The 21999-nt window shown below is 46.3% G+C and overlaps 1 protein-coding gene and 1 non-coding gene across 3 annotated transcripts in view; both read right to left on the bottom strand.

Annotated features, from left to right (window-relative positions):
- Positions 1–21999, bottom strand: part of LOC135378632 (thyrotropin-releasing hormone-degrading ectoenzyme-like) — a 294976-nt gene that overhangs the window by 216202 nt on the left and 56775 nt on the right. The window contains exons 6-12 of one of the 2 annotated variants that reach the window (XM_064611713.1): positions 17701–17824; positions 12905–13026; positions 11575–11688; positions 10055–10195; positions 7925–7990; positions 7734–7799; positions 6561–6706 (exon numbers count right to left, since the gene is read on the bottom strand). The exons of the other annotated variant lie outside the window; for it this stretch is intronic. Of the exons in view, the coding sequence (XP_064467783.1) occupies positions 6561–6706; positions 7734–7799; positions 7925–7990; positions 10055–10195; positions 11575–11688; positions 12905–13026; positions 17701–17824 (779 nt within the window). The remainder of the gene's footprint in view (positions 1–6560; positions 6707–7733; positions 7800–7924; positions 7991–10054; positions 10196–11574; positions 11689–12904; positions 13027–17700; positions 17825–21999) is intronic. 2 annotated transcript variants of the gene reach the window in all.
- Positions 247–319, bottom strand: Trnat-ggu (transfer RNA threonine (anticodon GGU)). The gene has a single exon. It is a non-coding gene; the product is annotated as a tRNA-Thr (tRNA).

Below are 21999 nucleotides of genomic sequence, written 5' to 3'. Positions count from 1 at the left end.
TGTACAATACGCGCCTAACAGGCGGTAATCATTTGATGTAGAGATGACGCACCGTTCATGAGTTCCGATTTCATGTAGTGCGAATGACTGACGTTGCATATGTAGAAATGTTCTAACACACTTTGGGACATATACGTTGGCTTCGGCGCAATATCACCGGGCGCCCATGACTGCTGTAAGGCAAGATAGCTATACTCGAGGAAACTGCCGTAATAACAATGAAAGATGGAAGCCACTGAAAAGGTTAGCCAGCTGTAGGACTCGAACCCACACCATCTGGATTACCGGTCCAGGGCTCTACCAATTGAGCTAAGCTAACACACCCCCCCAGTGACTTCCAAGGGCGCATAGGACACAGGGCACCTACTACGCCTTGAGGCTGTGTATGTCGACGTAAACAACGAGATTTGGCCGAGGCAGACCAACATTTTTTTTTTGTTTCCATTCGCTGTGTATGTGTTTGTCCTTTCTACAGGGTGTCCCAGAAAACATGTAATTGAATTATCATAAAAAAGCTACGCCACCTAGAATCGTGCGGTCAACAGCATTTGTTCTTATTAGGTTTTTGCCACCTCCTAATGGGAATGTCATGTACTCCAAGTTTAATAATGTAAATATTTGCGAACTGAATTCGGAAATTTGCCAGGTAAAGGTCACTTTTTTACCCCACCAATATGAAGAGCGTGCCGAATTCACTCAAATTCATGATAATTCACAGTGATATTCACGAGCTATACCATCGAAAAAAATAGCCGAATATCATGCTTTTCGGAGCACAGGACCATAGCGCGCGATGCCTTTTTGATCGCAATCGCTCTCAGTGCGACGAAAGGAGGTTCCGAAGCCAGCCCACAGAGTGATAGTAGAAAAAGTACACTGTTAAAACAGAACTTCACCACATAGCACGCTCCTAGCCAACCATCATGCCGAATAATATCATTCTGTGTCCTGATTTGTTCAAAACAGGGGGGAGGCGCCTATCTGGGACAAGATAATCTGTCCCAGATAGGCGCCTCCTCCCATTTTCAACAAATCAATACATAGAATGATATCATATGGAATGATGGTTGGCTAGGAGCGTGCTATGTGGTGAAGTTCTGTTTTAACAGTGTAACAGTTCCTAAAATTGGGAGAGGGAAAGCATTATCCCAGCGAAAGTCGGACGTGATAAGTCGTGCTTTTTTATCTCGTTCTGCGATGTCGGGGAGGGCTGGGTTTCCAACCTCCTTTCGTCGGACTGACAAAGGTTACGCTGAAAAATTCATCGTGCGCTATTCTGTGCGACCTCCGTAGAGCATGATGTTCGGCTATTTTTTCCGATGGGATAGCTCCTGAATACCCCCGTCAATTATCATTAACTTGACTAAATTAGACACGCTCTTCACATTGTTTGGGTAAAAAAAGTGACCTTTACTAGGCAAATTTCCGACTTAAGCTCTCAAAAATTTACATAATTAAACTTACGTTACACGACATTCACATGAGGAGGTGGCAAAAACCCAGTAAGAACAAATGCCATTGACCGCATGACTCTAGGTGGTGTAGTTTTTTTATTATAATTCAATGACACGTTTTCTGGGACACCATGTATATTGTTCCAGGCCTCATAAAGCATTATCCCAGCGAAAGTCGGACGTGATAAGTCGTGCCTGTTTTATCTCGTTCTGCGATGTCGGGGAGGGCTGGGTTTCCAACCTCCTTTCGTCGGACTGACAAAGATTGCGCTGAAAAATTCATCGTGCGCTATTCTGTGCGACCTCCGTAGAGCATGATGTTCGGCTATTTTTTCCGATGGGATAGCTCCTGAATACCCCTGTCAATTATCGTTAACTTGACTAAATTAGACACGCTCTTCACATTGTTTGGGTAAAAAAAGTGACCTTTACTAGGCAAATTTCCGACTTAAGCTCTCAAAAATTTACATAATTAAACTTACGCTACACGACATTCACATGAGGAGGTGGCAAAAACCCAGTAAGAACAAATGCCATTGACCGCATGACTCTAGGTGGCGTAGTTTTTTTTATTATAATTCAATGACACGTTTTCTGGGACACCCTGTATATTGTTCCAGGCCTCAGAACATCAGTTCTCTCATATTCAACAACTGCCGTATTGGTTGCGGCGCATATCACTGGGTGCGGGCACAACGCCCCCACACTGCTGTAAGTACGATCGGGTAACGTCGAGTAAGATGGCTGATCTGCAGGGAACTGCCGTATGCATTCCAAAGGAACTCGTTCAAACATTTTCCCTCACAAATTTCATTCCAAGATGGAACTTTCACCGGCAATTTTCGGACAAACTGTATTTTTATAAAATGTAGTGTGATTTGTCGTCGATGTCGTGATCGCCCATTTCTGAGGTCACTTCATGCCGCTAAATGGCACTCAGCGTCATGCGCTTCTTACTAACCTATCCGGTCCATGAACAGTTGATTCAGACATGTGAGAACTGCTGAATAAGGTGACTACTTATACACTTGAAGGAGCAGGAAACGGCTCAACAAAACTATGTCAGGAAGAGTAGATATCATAAGTAGAAGCTCTGAGATAAATACTGTGTATTCACACGAGAGACATTCCCTAGAATACTTCAGCGGATGATGCGAAAAACGTGAGCTTTCTGCTGTCACGTGAGCGCGAGCGGTCAACGTCATGTCCTTACGTGCTAACCGTGGGAAATATCCTGCCCCATAGCCACAATATATTCTGTAGCAGACGACATGAAAAGACGCTTAAAGGTCCGGTACACCCAAGGCGATTGCGAAACTTAGCCGAAGCTACCTTCACGAGTACTGTACACATACAACCGTCAAAGTTTCATTCACTACAGCTAAGTCGTTTTCGAGGAATTCCTGGAAGCGTGCCGTAATAGCAACGACGACATCTGCGCTTCACTCTCATGCAATGTCACGCATGACGTCGGCCTGCGGGTAAGTCGCCGGAAGTTGTCATGGCAGTTGCAGCCTGCAGAAAGACCTTGGGTTGAGTCATCCCCATTGCTCTCGAAATGGGAAAGCTCAGACGTATATTTCCGCCGGCGGAGAATGTACCCAAGCAGCACGCCAAAGTTGGTTCAATATTGAACCCATATGGGCTGCCAGGATTGCCAATATTAGTCCAATATGGGCTGTCAACATGAGACCAATATGGAGTGAACCCAGGCTCCATATTGGACCAATATGGGTTACCCATATTGGCCAGCCCATTTCGCTTTTATTGCGCCAATATTTCCGTAAAGGGCTGCCAATATTTCAGTGATAACGCCAACGGGGAGTCCGTGTAATCATAAAGCCTTACCAAGCCTTATCCACCACTGATATTAGTTCTTTCTCTTTATTTTGTCATTTCTGCAGGTCTTCCTATTGGTCCACGTTGCATACCGTTACAAAAGCAACACTGCATCACCCTAAATACGAAGAACAGTTGCTACGCCCATCCTGCTCAAGGACCTAGGCAGTCCCACGGATTTGCCAATGGCAAACATCCCTCAGGAGCCATTATTGGGGTCGCAATATTGTGTGAACCAAAAATTAAAAATCCGCTCCTATATAGAGTACAAAGGAGCGAAACACCTTTGTGAGGGTGACGGACCTCAGCAACACACTGCCCGCAGTAACAGGCCGTTGGACAGTTTCTCTGGCCCACGTGACGGCCCGTGTTGTCAATCAAACCAAAGTACAAGGAAAGGGAAAATGCAGCTTTTGGCAGAAGTTCCGTGACGTCAAAATGACTTTGCACAACATTTTTTTCTACCGAGAAAAGTTCAAGGAAAGATAGTGGCGAACTTCGAAGTTAGTTAGAAAGACTTGCGGCCGCTTTTATTGCCGTAATTTACTACTGCGCCTCTGAGTCCACACTTACCATGAGTATCGTTTGAAATGCCAAACGATGGTTTTTGCCAGTTTTACCGACTGTCGAAGAACGCTGTTCGTTCGCTGTGTGACCATCTGCGCAGAGCCTACACTATCAGAACAGAACTTCACTGCATAGCATGTTGTGCGCCGACTACAGACACGAACGATATGCTTATCGCTTCCGATTTGAAGAGAGAGGGGACACTGGCATTTTTATAGCAATTATCGCATATCCAAATTGCTGTACGCTCCCTCGCTCTTTGAATCAGAAGGGGTAATCCTATAATTCGTCTCTATGGTTTATGGATGACGTGCTATGCGGTGAAGTTCTGTTCGGAGATTGTAGGATCCACGCAAGATGCGCTTCTCGTCATGGATAATGATATCACTGCGCACAAGATTGTTGTGTTCTTCACGTATGACATTGTACTTCCCATGGGCGCAGGTTCCGTGATGTCCTTGTTTTAACGTGGTTTCCTTGTTGCACAAAAATGGGATTTTCCATTGAGACGCAGAGGACAACAGCTTTCCTTCTGATTAACAGATGAATCCTAAATATAAAATGCACACACCAAAGACATGAACACTGCGTGTGCAGGGCGTTGGAAAGCGTCGGTGCTCTTCTATGCAGCGGAGCAGCACCTCGAAATGAGCGCTTGCAAGTGCACGGACCCAGGGTTTTTCGGACACGCGACTTTTCTGTCCCATTTACGATGGAGTGGTTGTGTCGTCGCAGTGCGGGTACTAGTCTGTTTATATGTGCTCAAATTTACACAGGGTCATTCTGAAAAAGAAGCCAGCAGATACATAGAGAAAGGAAATAGGAAACAAATAGTTTTCAACCGAAGCGTTGCTGTGTTCACTGATCCCAAATACACGTATAGCACAAATGACGATACAGCGGGCGTGTCGTGTAATGTGGCACGAAACAGAGGCTTAAAATTCTACTTCGGTGTGCCACTGGCGCTTGTCATCGACTAACTTTTGGTGTGACTAGCGCGCACTTTTCGATTTTCAGTCGCGAGAAATATTCTGAATAGATCTCTGAAATGTGCCAAGTCAGCGCAATTTTTTTAATGTCGTTTGTTTTTGTCTTTCTTTGTGTTTTCCTTGTCCGTAACAGAAAGGGCATTTCGTTTTCTCAACCAATTTCAACACAAAACACATTACCCTTCAGCAATAAAAATAGCTGGGGAGAATTTTCTTTGCGCAAAAGCTCGACGGCGTTAATTACTCCGTCACTTAATGTAGAATACTGTGGAAAGAAAAGATGAGTCTCCCCTTCAGTTCCCTCTTCCATGCTTCTGCTGATAGCGGCAGCAAGGTTGAAACGACGCAGCTATCTGGAGCAATTGTGAGGAGGTTACAAGAAAAGCCGTGTCACCGGGTAGCTTCGTCTTTTCGACCTTTTATGTTTTGTTTGTTTTGTTTGTTTGCATAACTTGACGGAGGACTGCACGGCCGGCAATGTCCGTGAATCGTACAAGTTTTCCGTTTCCTTTTTACCATTACGAGTAGCACGGGTGTTTTGTGATGCCATAGGATCAGGCCTCGAGCCATGCTGTTTCTGTATGTATCCAGTTTGGAAGAAATGTTGATTCGATTAAAAATTGAACATATAGTTCCGCATTCGATTTGGAACACAGTTATGCGCCTCGAGATCTGAAATATTTTAATGTTCGCGCAGCCCAAATATATTTGACAATCTACGGTTTGACCTTAAGTCCTTAATTGCCTGTAAAGTCCTGTATTGCTCTGCATTTCACTCTTCACCGGAGCGGACAGAAGCGGTGAGCTTTCTCATTCTTCATTCTATCACGCTCGAGCCAGTGGGCGGGTCACGCACACATTGATCTTGATCGGCACTGACGTAGACCCAACTTCAGTTGCAGGGAAAGGGAAACATTTTTCTTGAACTTCAGAAGTTCAAAACTCCTCCCAGCGCGATGTCATCTTTTGAACTTAGTTCTGCTTTGACGAGTCTAGCACCCCTGAACAGGCTCAATTATGCTTCTGCAGTCTGCTTTGAGCATGCCCCTTCATCAACCGGTATCCCTCTCACACGAGTAGTCCCCAATGACCATTGCAGAAACGCGAAGCGCCACCATGCATGCTAGGCGTCACCATCGCAAATAGTATATTTGATCTAATATTCTTTAAGGACGAAAGAAGGTAGTCGCTGAAAAGGTTAGCCAGCTGAAGGGCTCGAGTCCACATTTTCTGGATTGCCATCCATGGCTCTACCGCTCATTTGTGTGAAGGTGTGAAAACATGTAAGAGTGAAAGTGTGTGGTTTGTCCCTCGAATCGGGCGTACCTTGGCAGTCGTTGGAGGGGCGTGTTAACTTAGCTCAATAACTGGTTGAGTCTCGGATCGGCAATGCAGAAGATGTGGGTTCGATCCCTACAGCTGGCTAACCTCTTCTGTAACTTCCTTCTCTTGTTGTTCTTAGGCACTGGAGGCTTGTGTTTGTCCTTCTTTCTGTGTTCCTGCCTGAGAACATCAATTTCCATCGTGTTCTGTAAGGAACTAACACTTTACACGCTTGGTGGCGCTCCGCGAATGGTCAATGTAAAGTCCCTCGATCGAGGGACTTTAGGTCAATGGCTATTGGTTTGAATGATAATTGGAGACTACACGCGTGACACGGGTATAAGCTCCATCTGTAACAAGAATACGTCCTACTTGAAGAACTGCTTACGGCTTGCTGTTCTTGTGGGGCTTCTGGCTCACGGTTACTGTATTGTTGCCGTAGTTTCTCTGGAAGAGCAATTCCGGGATTCCGTCGCTTTCATACCATGGAAGCATGTGTGTGAAGATGTCTACAGGCGGCTGTTTGCTCTGTTCCTTGAATAAAACAGAACGACAGGCTCTCAATGGCGTGTCGTCTAGTGACCTTGAAGCTGGGCCCAACAAAGCTCATGAAATAGAAGTTTGCAGTGAATTCTAGGTTACCCAGTGTTGCCAACAGAAAGACAAGTGGGACGTTGATTTCAATATGAATAGAAGTCCACCCGTCAGCGTTATGATTTGCTCATACTTATGTCTATCAGTCCTGTGGTGCATTTCTTGTTCATTGCCTACACAGACTCCTCCAAGATGACACACTATACGCACCTACATGCAACGGTGTAGGTCTGACACGTTTCTCGATACCAAAATTGTCTGTTATTACAAAAGGCTTCCGGTCGAAAGCACTATCCAGATACCGGCATAGTGTCATATCCCCAAAATCCCGAGATTTTAACATACCAAGTCGCGGTGTTTCAGGTAAAATTGCAGACAATGATAACCCGGAATGGAATAACGGACAGAAGGCATAGAAACCCAAGCACCGCACTTAATTACCAAAAGAAAAGGTAGAAATAAAGACAATGTAAAAAAAGAAGTAGAAATAAAATAGAAAAGAAAAATTCTTGACGAGGCTGCAAAGAAAGCAGGTTACACAGGATGATGAAATAGGACGACAGCGAAACGATCATACATATTGTAAGCTTCACAACACGAGCCTGAAGTTCTCCAAGTGCAGGAAGTACTAAAATATGGCAGTCGCCCAAATGGCCAGAAAAGGTCAGGAGTCGAACCACACGCTACGCGCAACCGATAGGTCCACGGTTCGATTTCCACCGCCATCTGGCTTTTTCGAGAACTCGTATATTTCAAGTGTAAGGTTCGTCAGTATAATGTTGTATAGGACAGTTTCGAATCAGACGTCCCTATCCCTCTCCTGAGACGTCCTTCTGCGTGCTCTTCCAAACCTTCCGAAACCTTTGTGGTTCAATACATGTTCCCTTTTCGTGCGTACGCTACGTGAACAAGATAGCGGCAGACAAAACGCCCTTCTGTGGGGAAAATCTGCATCACCAATACTTACTGCAGTCATCGACATCAAAAATTCATATCCGTTCAGATTCTTCCCGTTGTATTTCATCACCACACCCTGCAATGCAAACATCAGTCATCATTGTGCAACATCAAAGGGCGAACCTTTCTCCCTGTATACGATGTGCTTAAAAGGTTGATCTGGCACTTAAGGAAGCGAATGTCTGCAAGTTTTCAGCTCACCGCCAAAGTTGCTCTGAATTCCTCGTTGCCAAGCAGGAAGTGGATCATTCTCAGTAGGTAATAAGGCTGCAGACAGATAGCACGGCGTCAGTGGGTAAGAGAGGTGGTTAAGAGAGAGAGACCCGCCAAATTTGCTAAATGTATGACTCATTTGATACGTTGTAGCCCATGAATTGCACACGCAAAGTCCCACATTCCCACAGTCACTCATTTGAACGGCTTTCTAAGTGTTGGGTTTTTAAAACTGCGACATTTTCAAGCAATCGCCGATGGTGGCGTCGTACAACGATGAGAGGCGTCGACAGACAGATGGGAAGTGACGTTTTAGCTAGCTGGGTTTCCCTGCAGTTTAATGAGCCTCATTTGAGAGAATGTCGTTTTAGAGAAGAGGTAACATTTTAGCGAATTATGTTTTACCGAAAGGAAGGCCCGCTTCATGGAACCACGTTTTAGAGAATAGAGGAACATTTTAGAGAACACCGTTATGAAGTTTTGATTTCGGTTTCAACATAGAGGGTGTCCCAGAAAACGAGTCATTGAATTATAATTTTAAAAAAAACTACACCACCTAGAATCATGCTGTCAACGGCGTTTGCTTTTACTAGGTTTTTGCCGCGTCCTGATCATGTATGGTAAGTTTAATTATGTAAATATTTGCAAACTGAACTCGGAAATTTGCCAAGTAAAGGTCACTTTTTTACCCCACCAGTGTGAACAGCGTGTCGAATTCACTCGAATGCATGATAATTGTCAGTGATATTCACGAGCTATCCCATCGGAAAAAATAGTCGAACATCATACTGTTCGAAGCACCGGGCCATAACGCGCGATGACTTTTTGAGCGCAATCGCTCTCAGTCCGACGAAAGGAGGTTCCAAAGCGAGCCCACAGAACGATAGTAGAAAAAGTAACAGTTTCTAAAATTGGGAGAAAGAAAGCATTATCCCAGCGAAAGTCGGACGCAATAAACCATGCCATGCGCTTTGTCTGCGACGCCGGGGTGGGCTGGGTTTCCGACCTCCTTACGTCAGACAGACAAAGATCGCGCTGAAGAACCCATCGTGCGCTATCCTGTGGGAGCTCCGCATGATGTTCGGCTATTTTTTACGATGGGGTTGCTCCTGAATATCCCGTTCAATTATCATTAATTTGACTAAATTAGACACGCTCTTCACATTTTTGGGGTAAAAAAGTGACCTCTACTTGGCAAATATCCGGCTTAAGCTCGCAAAAATATTCATAATTAAACTGACATTACACGACATTCACATAAGGAGGTGGCAAAAACTCAGTAAGAACAAATGCCATTGACCGCATGACTCTAGGTGGTGTAGTTTTTCTATTAGAATTAAATGACACGTTTTCTGGGACACCCTATATTGAGGGTGCACCATGTAAGACTGATCAGAATTTTTATAAAAAACTATAAGAACAACACAGACGCTGTTTTTGCAGTTGAGTTCTACGGCAAGTAGGACATCATCTGGGTGGGGGAGGGGTAATGGCAGGATAGGCTCGCCGTTGTAGGCCATCTTCTGGAAGAGAGTATGTAACTACCAGATGACCAATTATGTCAAATTCACTGATTAACTTTTTTAATTAGTGAATTTCGGGCAAAAGCGAGATAGCAGATGGAGAGACTATCCTCGCTGAAAGCCATTCCGCCGTGGGCGACGTCACGACTGACGTCATGTGGGAATGTGCGTCGTGGGCCGGCTTTCCAGGGAGCTGTGCCGACATTTGTCTGAAAGCATCTGAGGAAAAACCAGGAAAAACGTCCGCGCTGGCACCGGGAATCGAACTCGGGTACGTCCCAGTCTCGACGTGACATGGCCAGCACGTTAATCACTGAGCCACTCAAGCTGCAGCTTGCAACGACCCTAGCGCTAGGGTCGTTGCAGGCGGTGTATAGTGGTCACTCGGTGAACCACATACGAGCCGTCCATCTCTTGTGGCAAGTAAATCGTGTCTTAGAATACGAACCGGAACCGCTTATCATGCCCAAATAGACACTAAGTTTCATACATAAGAACGTTACTGCACTAATGTTCAAGCGGGAAACGTAGTGCGCTCTAATAAACGAAAAAAAAAAAGTGCAATGAAATACGTGTTATAAAATGTGTGACATACCCTTATTTTGAAACTGTATTCCAGGGCTGCTTTTAAGTCCTCATTGACTAATTCACCCTGGGAACTGTGCTCGGGAAACAGAGTCGGCCGTGAGTCGTGGAAGGTCTCTTCCGTGAACAGGTTCCGCACTAGTTCCGACATCTATTTGCGAATTATTTAGGTATATTAGCAAAGTAATGCACGCACTGAAAATTATACCAGCACTTATGACGCGTTCCGCAACGCGATCTTCTCTCAAAACATATACCTCACAGACTTACTTTTAAATTATCTATTTAAAAATGTTTGTAAGATGATTAAAAAGCGCACAGTTCAAGGACCATCACATTTCCTTAGTACAGCATTTAGTCAGATTTGGACGTTTTCAAGTACATTCTGTGGAATTTCCCGTTTAAACTCTCATTGAAAACAAGTTATTGCTTCGCACACATGCGCAATTCTCTGACGACATCCTAACGACATCCTACGCATCTTCAATAAAGCTGCAGGACTTCAGTAGAAAGTGGGACTCATCCATTTACAGCAGAGGGACAGCATAGCGTAGCCACAGGGGGGGGGGGGCTAACACAGGCCGACTTACACAAATCGTGCAAATCCGAGGAGAAAAGAAGTAAGGGGGTTCAGCGTGATGTTTGCAAAAGTTCTTGCAGTTGCCGGCGTCTATCTAAGCAGCATACTTGAATACTTTTGGTACTATGAGATTTTCGGGCTACGTCAAATCTCGCGTAAGAGCGCGCGGTTCTGTGAGTGCACAGTTGTCGTCACTGAGTGGACCATCTGCCGTAGACTGGACCGATCAATCGGTTCTACACTCTTAAAAATGAACTTCACCTCACACCACGCTCCTAGCCAACCACTATCTCGAATGATATCGTTATCTGTCCTGATTTGTTAAAAACGGGAGGCGTACGCCTTTTTTGTGACACTTATGCGGTTCATAATTGTCACAAAAAAGGCGTACGCCTCCCGTTTTCAACGAACCAGGGCACATAACGATATCATTTGAGATTATGGTTGGCTAGGAGCGTGCTATGTGGTGAAGTTCATTTTTAAGAGTGTAGGCAGGTACAATGGGCAAGGGGAACATTCCTCAAGACTGTCGCCTCCGCTTGAAGACATGTTGGTCACACGCTGTGTCTGACTCAATACTGAATGTGCGCAAGTTGTTAGTGGGTATCCTCCTCGGCGTACCATAAGCATTTTTTCCGAGAATCTGGAAACTGAAGCCCACATAAATGAATGCAAATTGCGTAGACTGAGGTCAGGACCCACGTGTATTCACCCCATAACGCGGAATCTGGGGAAGTGAAGACCGGATAAGCAGCGGTCGACGGAATGTTATCAGAATTGCATTATAACGTGCAATGACACTATTAATATATCCTCTAAGTAATATAGATATATAGATCACAGGTAAGACTCGACAGAGCCCGGTCTGAACAGATCACAACGGGTAATCCAATTTACGTTAAGTGAAACTATTGGGTGAGTTGGTTCTTAAGTGATTAGGTTTATCTTACGTAATCAACTTCTGGCACCAAAAGTTGTGCTCCCATGATGCCGAAATAATAAGCCGGAGCCTCCTGCACCCAAATGTCATTCCACCAAGTCATAGTCATCATGTTCCCGGACCACTAAAAAAAAAAAAAAAAAAGACGGAAATTATTAAGTCATTTTCCCTACAAAGAGAGACAGTCAGACTGTTCTCTTCATTACTAGGGATGTTGCTTATGTCCGTGGTTGGCCGTGTGTTTTCAACGCGGCAGCATGCTGAGGCCTCCATGTGCCAATTGGCAACTAACACAATGCACACACCTAAAGCGATGACGCTTTTGCTACACTTAATACGCGTCAGTTAAAAAAAAAAAAAAGGCACGCTTCGGTTAAGTGTCAAATATTGACGGTTGTGACTGTGACACCTTAGACATACGACGCTAGATTTTCGCGCGTTCGTGAAATGTGACAGGTATGGTAGCGTCACGATATGACAACTGCGCTGCACTGAGTATTCACGTCCCAGATGTCTCACCGGTGCCCTGAGCAACAACATTGCGATATCGTGACACTTCCCAATCCGTACAAATTACGCTATTGCTGCATCGCAGAGTTTGTTGGCGCTTCTACACTCGGAAACTGAACTTCACCGCAAAGCACGGTCTACGCCAACCACTGCCACGAATGATAGGGCTATCGCTTCTGATTGGAAGAAAGACGGGGGCGTACGCCTGCCTCTCTCCTCGAACAGCTATAACCTCGAGTTGTAACCCTACAATTCGTGGCAATGGTTGGCGCAGAGCGCGTTATGCGGTGAAGCACAGTTTTTAGAGTGTAACCACGGTATCGAAGCAAATTAGCCATATCTAGTCTCGCCATCTTGGGCATGCCACCTGACCGATGCCGCAGACTATACCGTAAATGTTTAACTGCAAGAGGACGTAAATAAACATTGGATGCAAGGAAAGGTAAAGAATAGCAAGAACTGTTCATCACAGCTGCCTTGTACCTCAACCAACTGAACACGTAATGGACTCGAATTGCCAATAGCGCTGTGCTATGCTACACTTAAAAAAAAAAAAAAAATCATAGGGTCATCACTTCTGATTCGAAGGAAGAGTGGGGCGTACGCCTTTTTGTGGCAATTTTGACATATGAACCATAGAAAGGTGTACGGCCTCTCTCTTCGAATTAGAAGCGATGCCCTTTCATTCATGTCAATGGTTGGCGCGCAGAGTGCTATGCAGCGAAGTTTCTATTTACAGTGTAGAGCACACGTTATGCATTTTGTAAATAGGGTTCTACTAAGAGAACTCATATTCGTCCAAAGCGTTTGCAAACCGACTCCGGACATACCTGATGAACGACTTCGTGTACGATGACACTGACAGTTGGGTGGAAGAGGTAGCTGTCGCTGACTGTTACCATACCCCAGTTCTCCATTGCGATGTACCTTTGTGCCTCCACGGCAATGACATCTAAACAAAATGTAACATGTAGTACTATAAAAGACTAGGCTAGTACAATCGAAGAGGCCCCGGTCAACCTTAGTAGTAACACTGAAAAGAAAAAGTGGTCTCAGTCCCGAGCGCGATTACCGCAACTCTTGGGGCCACGAAGAAATCTTAATTGAACAAAATTACAGTCGACCCCCGTTTATCCGGACTTCATTTATCCGGATCCCGCGGTATCCGGACAAAAGGCACGGGAACGGATTTTCCTTCATGTATTTTGTTCTCGTTTATCCGGACTTCAGCTTCCGGACTCGGACAAGAATTTCAGGGAACGAAAGTCGAAAATTCTTGTAATCCAGCTTCAGTTATCCGGACTACCTTGAGTAAGAGGAGACGCTGACCCCGCTTCGTCACCCTTTTCGCTGTTTTCGGGTTATTCCCGTCACACGTCAGGGACCTACATTCCTCCGTAGGGAAGACAACCGTGCACGTGACCCCGTTTTCTATTTGTGTGCGTTGGGTCACGTTGACCAGTCGAGTCATTTGGAAATATCTCGAGCAACTGTCCGGTTCTAGAGGGGAGAACTCCAACCCGAGGGCCTGCTGCTTACGGCCCGTTGGCCGATGAAGACATTCCCCTAGCTGAGCTGCGATCCCTGGTGCAGAGGCTGCGACTGCCGTAAATGATGCTGCGGTTTCTGACTACGTTGACGTTGATAAGGATGATGACGCGTGTGCAGCTATGGCTGATGACGGTGTGATTGCTGCTGTTGCCTCCGATGATGGGCAGCAAGACGGTGCCGATGACGTCAGTGAGAAACAAGGCTCCGACATTGACACTTTGCGACCGCATTGACATTCTTCGAGCAGCGCAACAGCGTGGCTCAACTCTATGCACTTAGTAAAAGTTTGCAGGAATCGAGTGCCTACACTACTATGTAACAGCTGTCATTGACGAGATTTCTGAGTTTTAATTAAACCTTGCTCTGTAGGACTCGGCCGTTTCATTTATCCGGATGCTCCGGTATCCGGACGATTTCGCCGGGAACGGCACCGCCCGGATAAACGGGGGTCGTCTGTATTATCTTTGTTTAACGCAAGGATTTTGTTCATCTAACATCCCTCCCGGTGCTCCATGGGTGGCAGTTATCGCGCTGGGAAGTGAAACCAAATTTTTCCAGTGTTATTATTAAGGTTGACCGCACTTGTACCAACCCATGTGGAAACCGTCAATACTATGCACTCTGTTGAACTTCACCGCATAGCACGCTCTGCGCCAACCATTGTCACGAATGATATGGCTATCGCTCCTGATTCGAGGAGAGAGACGGGGCGTACGCCTTTTGGGGGCAATTTGGATATATGATATTTGCCACGAAAAGGCGTACGCCTTCCTCTGTCCTCGAATTATAATGTGGGGCACAGCGTGCTATGCGGTGAGTGTACAAGAAGGTACACTCTTAAAACACCGCATCACCACATAGCACGCTGAAGGCCAACCATTTCACAGAGTGTTACCTGTGTCACTCTTGATTTCTGGAATGCGCGGGGCGTACGCCGTTTTGTGACAATTAAATTTTGCACAAGTGTCACAAAAAGGCGAATGCCTCCTGTTTTCAAGAAATCAGGCGAGAGAACGTTGTCACGCGGGATGATGGTTGGCTACACTCTTAAAAATTAACTTCACCGCATAGCACGCTACTAGCCAACCATCATCTTGAATGATATCGTTATCTGTCCTGATTTGTTGAAAACGGTAGGCGTACGCCTTTTTTTGTGACAATTATGAACAGCATAAGTGTCACAAAAAGGCGTACGCCTCCCGTTTTCAACAAATCAGGACAGATAACGATATCATTCGAGATGATGGTTGGCTAGGAGTGTGCTATGCGGTGAAGTTCATCTTTAAGAGTGTAGGAGCGTATTATGTGGTGAAGTTCATTTTTAAGAGAGTATGCTGACGGCGATACATCAATAAGTAATTCGGTTAAATGAGAATGCGGTTTTATTTCTTTCCAAAGGGGTTAAGAGAACGGTTGACTTAAAAGAAATTACGCACACGCCACGAGTAACTGTGCGAGATCGCCGCCTTGCGCATAGTTGCGAACTAATGTTTTTAGGAAAATGGCACTTCCCGAAGGGAATATGTTGCTTGATTTTTTCTGTACAGCAGCGTTTGTCAACCGGGGTTCCGCGGGCATATTTCTTAGCTTCCACGAACAGGATTCTGTTCAGCACCCGCGAGTGTTACCATGGCTGTCAACCAAGGCTCTCTCTAGGAAGAACATGTTATTGAACAGCGCTCGATATTTCATCGTTGGCATTGGAATTAACCTCCAGATCGCAGCACCAGATTGCCGCGGTTGAGCCGGCAACTGTCGTTTTCATCGATTGACACAGCTCGCAACTCAACCTTTTTTTTCTCAGAACCAAGCTTTTGCTTTTCTTTTGTGTTCCGAATGCATTTCGGGCACTTGGAAAGTCGGAACTAGTTCGATGAAACTTCGGAGCTGTACTCTCCTGCCTTACATGGACTTGGGGTTCACAAGCTTCAGTCGCAACCAACAATGTACAGTCGACGCCCGTTTAGCCGGACTTCATTTATCCGGATTCCGCGGTATCCGGACAAAAGGCACGGGAACGCATTTTCCCCCATGTATCTTGTTCTCGTTTATCCGGACTTCAGCTTCAGGACTCGGACAAGAATTTCAGGGAACGAAAGTCGGAAATTCTTGTAATCCAGCTTCAGTTATCCGGACTACCGCGTGAGTAAGAGAAGACGCTGACCCCGCTTCGTCACCCTTTTCGCTGTGTTGGGGTTATTCCCGTCACACGTCTGGGATCTACATTCCTCCGTAGGGGAGACAACCGTGCACGATGACCCCCTTTTCTATTTGTGTGCGTTGGTCACGTTGACCAGTCGAGTCATTTGGAAATATCTCGAGCAACTGTCCGGTTCTAGAGGGGAAAACTCCGACCCGAGGGCCTGCTGCGATCCCTGATGCAGAGGCTCACTGCGACTGCCGTAGATGATGCTGTAGTTTCTCACTACGTTGACGTTGATAAGGATGATGACGCGTGTGCAGCTATGACTGATGACGGTGTGATTGCTGCTTTTTGCCTCCGATGATGTGCAGCAAGACGGTGCCGATGACGCCAGTGAGAAACAAGACTCCGACATTGACACTTTGCGTCCGCACTGACATTCTTCGAGCAGCGCAACAGCGTGGCTCAACTATATGCAATTAGCAAAAGTTTGCAGGAATCGAGTGCCTATACTACTATGTAACAGCTGTCATTGACGAGATTTCTGTGTTTTAACTAAACCTTGCTCTGTAGGACGTTTCTATTCGGTCGTTTCATTTATCCGGATGCCCCGGTATCTGGACGATTTCGCCGGGAACGGCACCGTCCGGATAAACGGGGGTCGACTGTATTACCTACGGGGAATTATTGTTAAGTAGTTGAATAAACCCGGCAACCGGAAGCGAGATTTTGCGACGTAATCAATAAGCAAATAAATTATAGTTAAAAAATAAACAGAGTAAATAATTGCTACTTGTACGACTTCGCCTCACCCTCTTCTGCACAGTTGTCCCAGTGTAGTAGGTTCCTTCAGGTCGTGCTGGCGCGATCATGGGTTCCATCGAACAACAGAAGTTGAGAACCACTGCTATACAGTGCTAAAACATAACTTCACCGTAGAACGATTCAAGACCACCGTCATCCCAAATGCCGTCATTCTGTTCCCTAGTTCTTTAAAAACCACACTGTTAAAACATAACTTCACCACATAGCGAGCTCCTAGCCAACCATCATTCCGAATGATATCATTCTGTGCATCGATTTGTTGAAAATGGGAGGAGGCGCCTATTTGGGACAGATTATCTTGTCCCAGATAGGCGCCTCCCCCCTGTTTTGAACAAATCATGACACAGAATGATATCATTCGGTATGATGGTTGGCTAGGAGCGTGCTATGTGGTGAAGTTCTGTTTCAACAGTGCAGGGAGCGTACGCCTTCCTGTGACAATTATTATAACTGCATTGTTGTCATAAAAAGGGGTAAGCATGCACTCTTAAAAATGAACTTCCCCGCACAGCACGCTCCTAGCCATCCATCATCCGAAATGATATCGTTATCGGCCCTGATTTGTTGAAAACAGGAGGCGTACGCCTTTTCTGTGACAATTATGAACAGCATAAGTGTCACAAAAAAAGCGTACGCCTCCCGCTTTCAACAAATCAGGGCAGATAACGATATCATTTTCATTTTTAAGGGTGTGGGTATACCGTGAAGGGGGGCAAGGCGGTCGTGGGCCCGTGGAGCTTCAAGGCCACTTGCGAAAATTGTGCACACTTTATTCGTAGGTCGTCATAACTTTTCTCAGTTTTCGGATGAACCTCTGAACACCCGCACTGTCCGTAGCACCCATCTCTAGGAAAAGATTTGAATTTGCCAGCTTTAATTGCCCCCTTGGCAGTACCCTGCCCCCTCTGAAAAAGTCATGGGTATGCCCATGAGCGTACGCCCCATTCTTTCCATAATACCGGAGTGATAACGGTATCATTCTGTGGCCTTCAGCGTGCTATGATGGGAAGTTATGTTTTTAGAGCGTGGCGTGTGTCGTATCACGCGTTAGAAAATACATTTTCGGAGTGCCGGAGTGCTTTCCCTTCTTCATTAATGCCTACCCACCGAGCTTTGGTAGCGCGTAGTTGATCCCAATGAAGTCCTCAAAGTAATCCAATGCTCGACAAAAGAGATCCAGGGATTTGTGAACCGTTTCTTCGCCACGGCTTTGATCGTCCCAGATGGTTACCTGTCAGAAAATGAGGGAGAAAGTGTACTAAGCTTTGACATTCCCTTCGATATGTACTTCAATATTGTTGGCAGGGACGAACAATGCATGTTGTTAAGATGGATACCGCTGTGTTCATAATACTATTCTCCCGAGAACAAAGTCGTGGGTGAAGAAGCAACACAACTATATAGATGTTAACATTGACTTGAGTTTGAGAGAAAACACAGGACGAACACAGGACGAGACGAACACATAGACTTCGTCTCGTGTTCAAGTTCAAGGCAATGTTAACATCAAGTCAACACCTGCTAGCTTGCATGCTCCTGCTATGTTCAACACAACTAGGTTCGGAAAGACTTTAGCCGGTGAGGTAACACAAGTATTGCATCTTACTAACGACCACAATGTCCAGCCGAAGCAAAAACTGAACCTTTGTCTAGGTCTTTCTTCTTTCCTTTTTTTAGCTGAACCAGGGCTGAATCGCACCGATATTGCTCCAGCCATCTAAGAACTGAACCACACGGGAAAAGAAGATTATCGGTTCAAATAACGGTTTAGAAATACTGGTATAATTGTACTTAGAGTTGACTTTAGGGCGACTCGTTCACGATTACGTTGCTAGCGTCTTGTCATTCAGCTGTCGTGGGCCCTGCTGTATATATTCATGAGTGCATAAAAGTTGCCCTGTCAGTCACTCGTGCCTCTGACGTAGCACGTCACGGGGAGTCATAACACAGCGATACCACGTGGTGCAACATCATGTTCTTTCGGTCCGATACTGAGCACCAGATACTTTCATTCTAATACGTGCTGCCTCTTGGTTGTTTCTCCCGCAAGGAAAAGAAACTGTACTATGTCAAATGTGTGCAGTATTTTGGTCGTGCAAGCCAAACTACGTCCTTTATTCCACCTTCACAGCTGCTTCAAGTGCTGTGGATGTTCCTCCAACCCTGCTGTAGCCTATATGTCTCAGTAAAAAAAAAAGGAATAGGAAAGGACGAATAAAAAATAACGAAGACGGTTAAGAGGATCAACAGTTTACTATTAAAATTATTATATTAAAATTAAAAACAAGACCTTCGTACAGTTAGGCTGCACTTGTTCAGCTTTGAGGACCTGTCACAAGCGGCGAAGGATATCTCTAAGTAATAAGTAAAGTGTTTCGAAGTAAAAAAAAAAAGCAATAAGAAAAGACGATATTTTGAGACATCAAATGCCGGTGCGACCGTTTGCGTCTTACCATACAGCGATTCCGACCTGGTATTGTAAATGTACGATGACTCTGTCTGGTACTTCGCAACTCTGCGTGCTACTGTAAGAAAGTGATTTAAACCACCTTATAGGGACTATCCCATAATGCAAGGTGTGTATGAGACCTGTACGGTAATGTGCGTCACCCCTTCACAATCAACCTGGACAAGCTTCTGTTCCAAAAACAGCTTACATATTAAATAAAGAAACTCCCTCTGCAGCTAATGAAATGTCAGCGATAGTAACACCATGATGGCGTCAGCCAGGCACACGAATGGAAGTGGAGCTCAGCCGACTATCTCCGAGGTCATCTGCTTCGCGTTCGCACAGCAGTATATTAAAGGTACTGTAAAGCAGCAGAGGTCCAATTTAATTTAGCGTGGCTATTCGATAGTCCAAGCCATCAGTATGAAAACGGCGCAAATTTCGTTCCAATAGGCGGTGCAGTTAATTAGAAAATTTAAATTACAGATTACGGGCAACACTGTAATAGTATTCGGAAGGGATCCGTACTCTCTGCCGAGTAGGGCGGCAACCACATTGCATGCGTATAACACTGGATCCGACCAAACAATCCACGACAGAATCCGCCCCTGCAATCCACACAACGAGCCACATCTGCGGATAAACAAACTTCGTGTTGTGTCTGTCCCTTCGTGTTCCTATAGTCTCGGGGTTTTTGCAAATACTGAACAGTTGAAATGTGGAAGTCGTTAAAAAGGCCAGACAGTGTCGGGATTTGTTTGTGCACTGTGTGTGTCATCTTCAGAACCATTGCTTTCCGTTATGTCAATCATTCTGTGATTTCTCGCCACTTGGTTCAGGCGGCGCTTCCGTCGAACAGCGCTGCGTTTCTTTTTCGTTTTATTTCGCAAAAAACACACTAAACGGGGGTTTCTGCACTCCTACGGAAATATGATACGAAATAATATAGCCACCAAAAGAACAAAATCGTGACAAAATAATGCTGCATACATAATACATATTGAACAGTGTTGCCCGCTGCAAAGGGGGTTGTTCGACACCAGGCGTCGCGCCGATGTACTACGCCGGATTTTTCATGACAAATTAAAAATAGTTAGAGAGCGTTGTCGGTCGTATGGTTCCGCATATGGGATTTACAGGCAACAGAGTCTCAAGACACGTCGCCAACATATCTTGCTTCTCTACTGCTTTACAGTACCCTTAAGTGAAAATTGACCGGTAAATACGCCAACCACCGCTTGCGATTGTGTGTTGTGACGTGACCATATTGCGTGGAATACGATGTTAGGCTTCTAGCTCTATGAACACGTCCGAGGCTAATCAGAAACTATATCTGGCGGAAGCGAATCACAGGCTCTCCGCGATGAGCAGACGCCGTCCTTCCCGGCCGCTGCGCCGGTAGGTTGGCAAAACGCCTCCATGAGCTCCCTGATGCGATTTTTCCGCCAAAGAGCGCTCACTGATTGGCCTTGTACGAGTGACGTTTTCTCCGATTTCCAGAGAGGGAATACTATCAATATTCGTCATCTGATCTTGCCATGCGTTACATGAAGCTGCACAGGAACAACTCCACTAATGCCCGTCTGACTTTCGGCGTTATTGTCAGTGATGAACGCGGAGTAAAACGGCAGTATAGTTTAGGAATCGACCGGGACGGGGAATCTTATACTCTAGTCAGACGACGAACCTAAGGCCGTTAGCGGAACGGCCGTTACACCACCTGTAGTCCAACCATCCTTTCAATCTCTGCCCTGATTTGTTGAAAACGGGAGACGTACACCTTTTTATGGCGATTATGCAGTTCATGAATGCCACAAAAAAGGAGTACGCCTCCCACTTTCAACAAATCAGGGCAGAGAACGACGTCATTCGAAATGATGGTCGGACTACAGGTGGAGTAACGGCCCTTCCGCTAATGGCCTTAGGTTTGCCGTCTGACTAGGGTATTATACTCATTTAAAGGACTTAAACGTTTGTGGGAGCTAAGATAGGAGTGACCACAAGGCCAGCGGCCGGGTGCGCGAGATGCTGTCTTCTTCCTTGAGCCAGGCACCGATGGCGCTACTCGCCGCCACAGACACTCTCCCGGCCAGTCATGTTCGGGTCACCAATTGTGGTGGGAGCTAAGATAGGAGCGACCACAAGGCCAGCGGCCGGGTGCGCGAGATGCTGTCTTCTTCCTTGAGTCAGGCACCGATGGCGCTACTAGCCGCCACAGACACTCCCCCGGCCAGTCACGTTCGGGTCACCAATTGTGGTGGGAGCTAAGATAGGAGCGACCACAAGGCCAGCGGCCGGGTGCGCGAGATGCTGTCTTCTTTCTTGAGCTAGGCACCGATGGCGCTACTAGCCGCCACAGACACTCCCCCGGCCAGTCACGTTCGGGTCACCGATTGTGGGAGCTAAGATAGGAGCGACCACAAGGCCAGCGGCCGGGTGCGCGAGATGCTGTCTTCTTCCTTGACTCAGGCACCGATGGCGCTACTCGCCGCCACAGACACTCCCCCGGCCAGTGACGTTCGGGTCACCGATTGTGAGAGCTAAGATAGGAGCGACCACAAGGCCAGCGGCCGGGTGCGCGAGATGCTGTCTTCTTCCTTGAGTCAGGCACCGATGGCGCTACTCGCCGCCACAGACACTCTCCCGGCCAGTCACGTTCGTGTCACCAATTGTGATGGGAGCTAAGATAGGAGCGACCACAAGGCCAGCGGCCGGGTGCGCGAGATGCTGTCTTCTTTCTTGAGCTAGGCACCGATGGCGCTACTAGCCGCCACAGACACTCCCCCGGCCAGTCACGTTCGGGTCACCGATTGTGGGAGCTAAGATAGGAGCGACCACAAGGCCAGCGGCCGGGTGCGCGAGATGCTGTCTTCTTCCTTGAGTCAGGCACCGATGGCGCTACTCGCCGCCACAGACACTCTCCCGGCCAGTCACGTTCGGGTCACCAATTGTGGTGG

Source organism: Ornithodoros turicata, chromosome 1 (genome assembly GCF_037126465.1).
Source record: "Ornithodoros turicata isolate Travis chromosome 1, ASM3712646v1, whole genome shotgun sequence".
NCBI lineage: Eukaryota > Metazoa > Arthropoda > Arachnida > Ixodida > Argasidae > Ornithodoros > Ornithodoros turicata.
The sequence above is the reverse complement of the archived record's forward strand: the minus strand, read 5'-3'. Positions and strand labels throughout refer to the sequence as shown.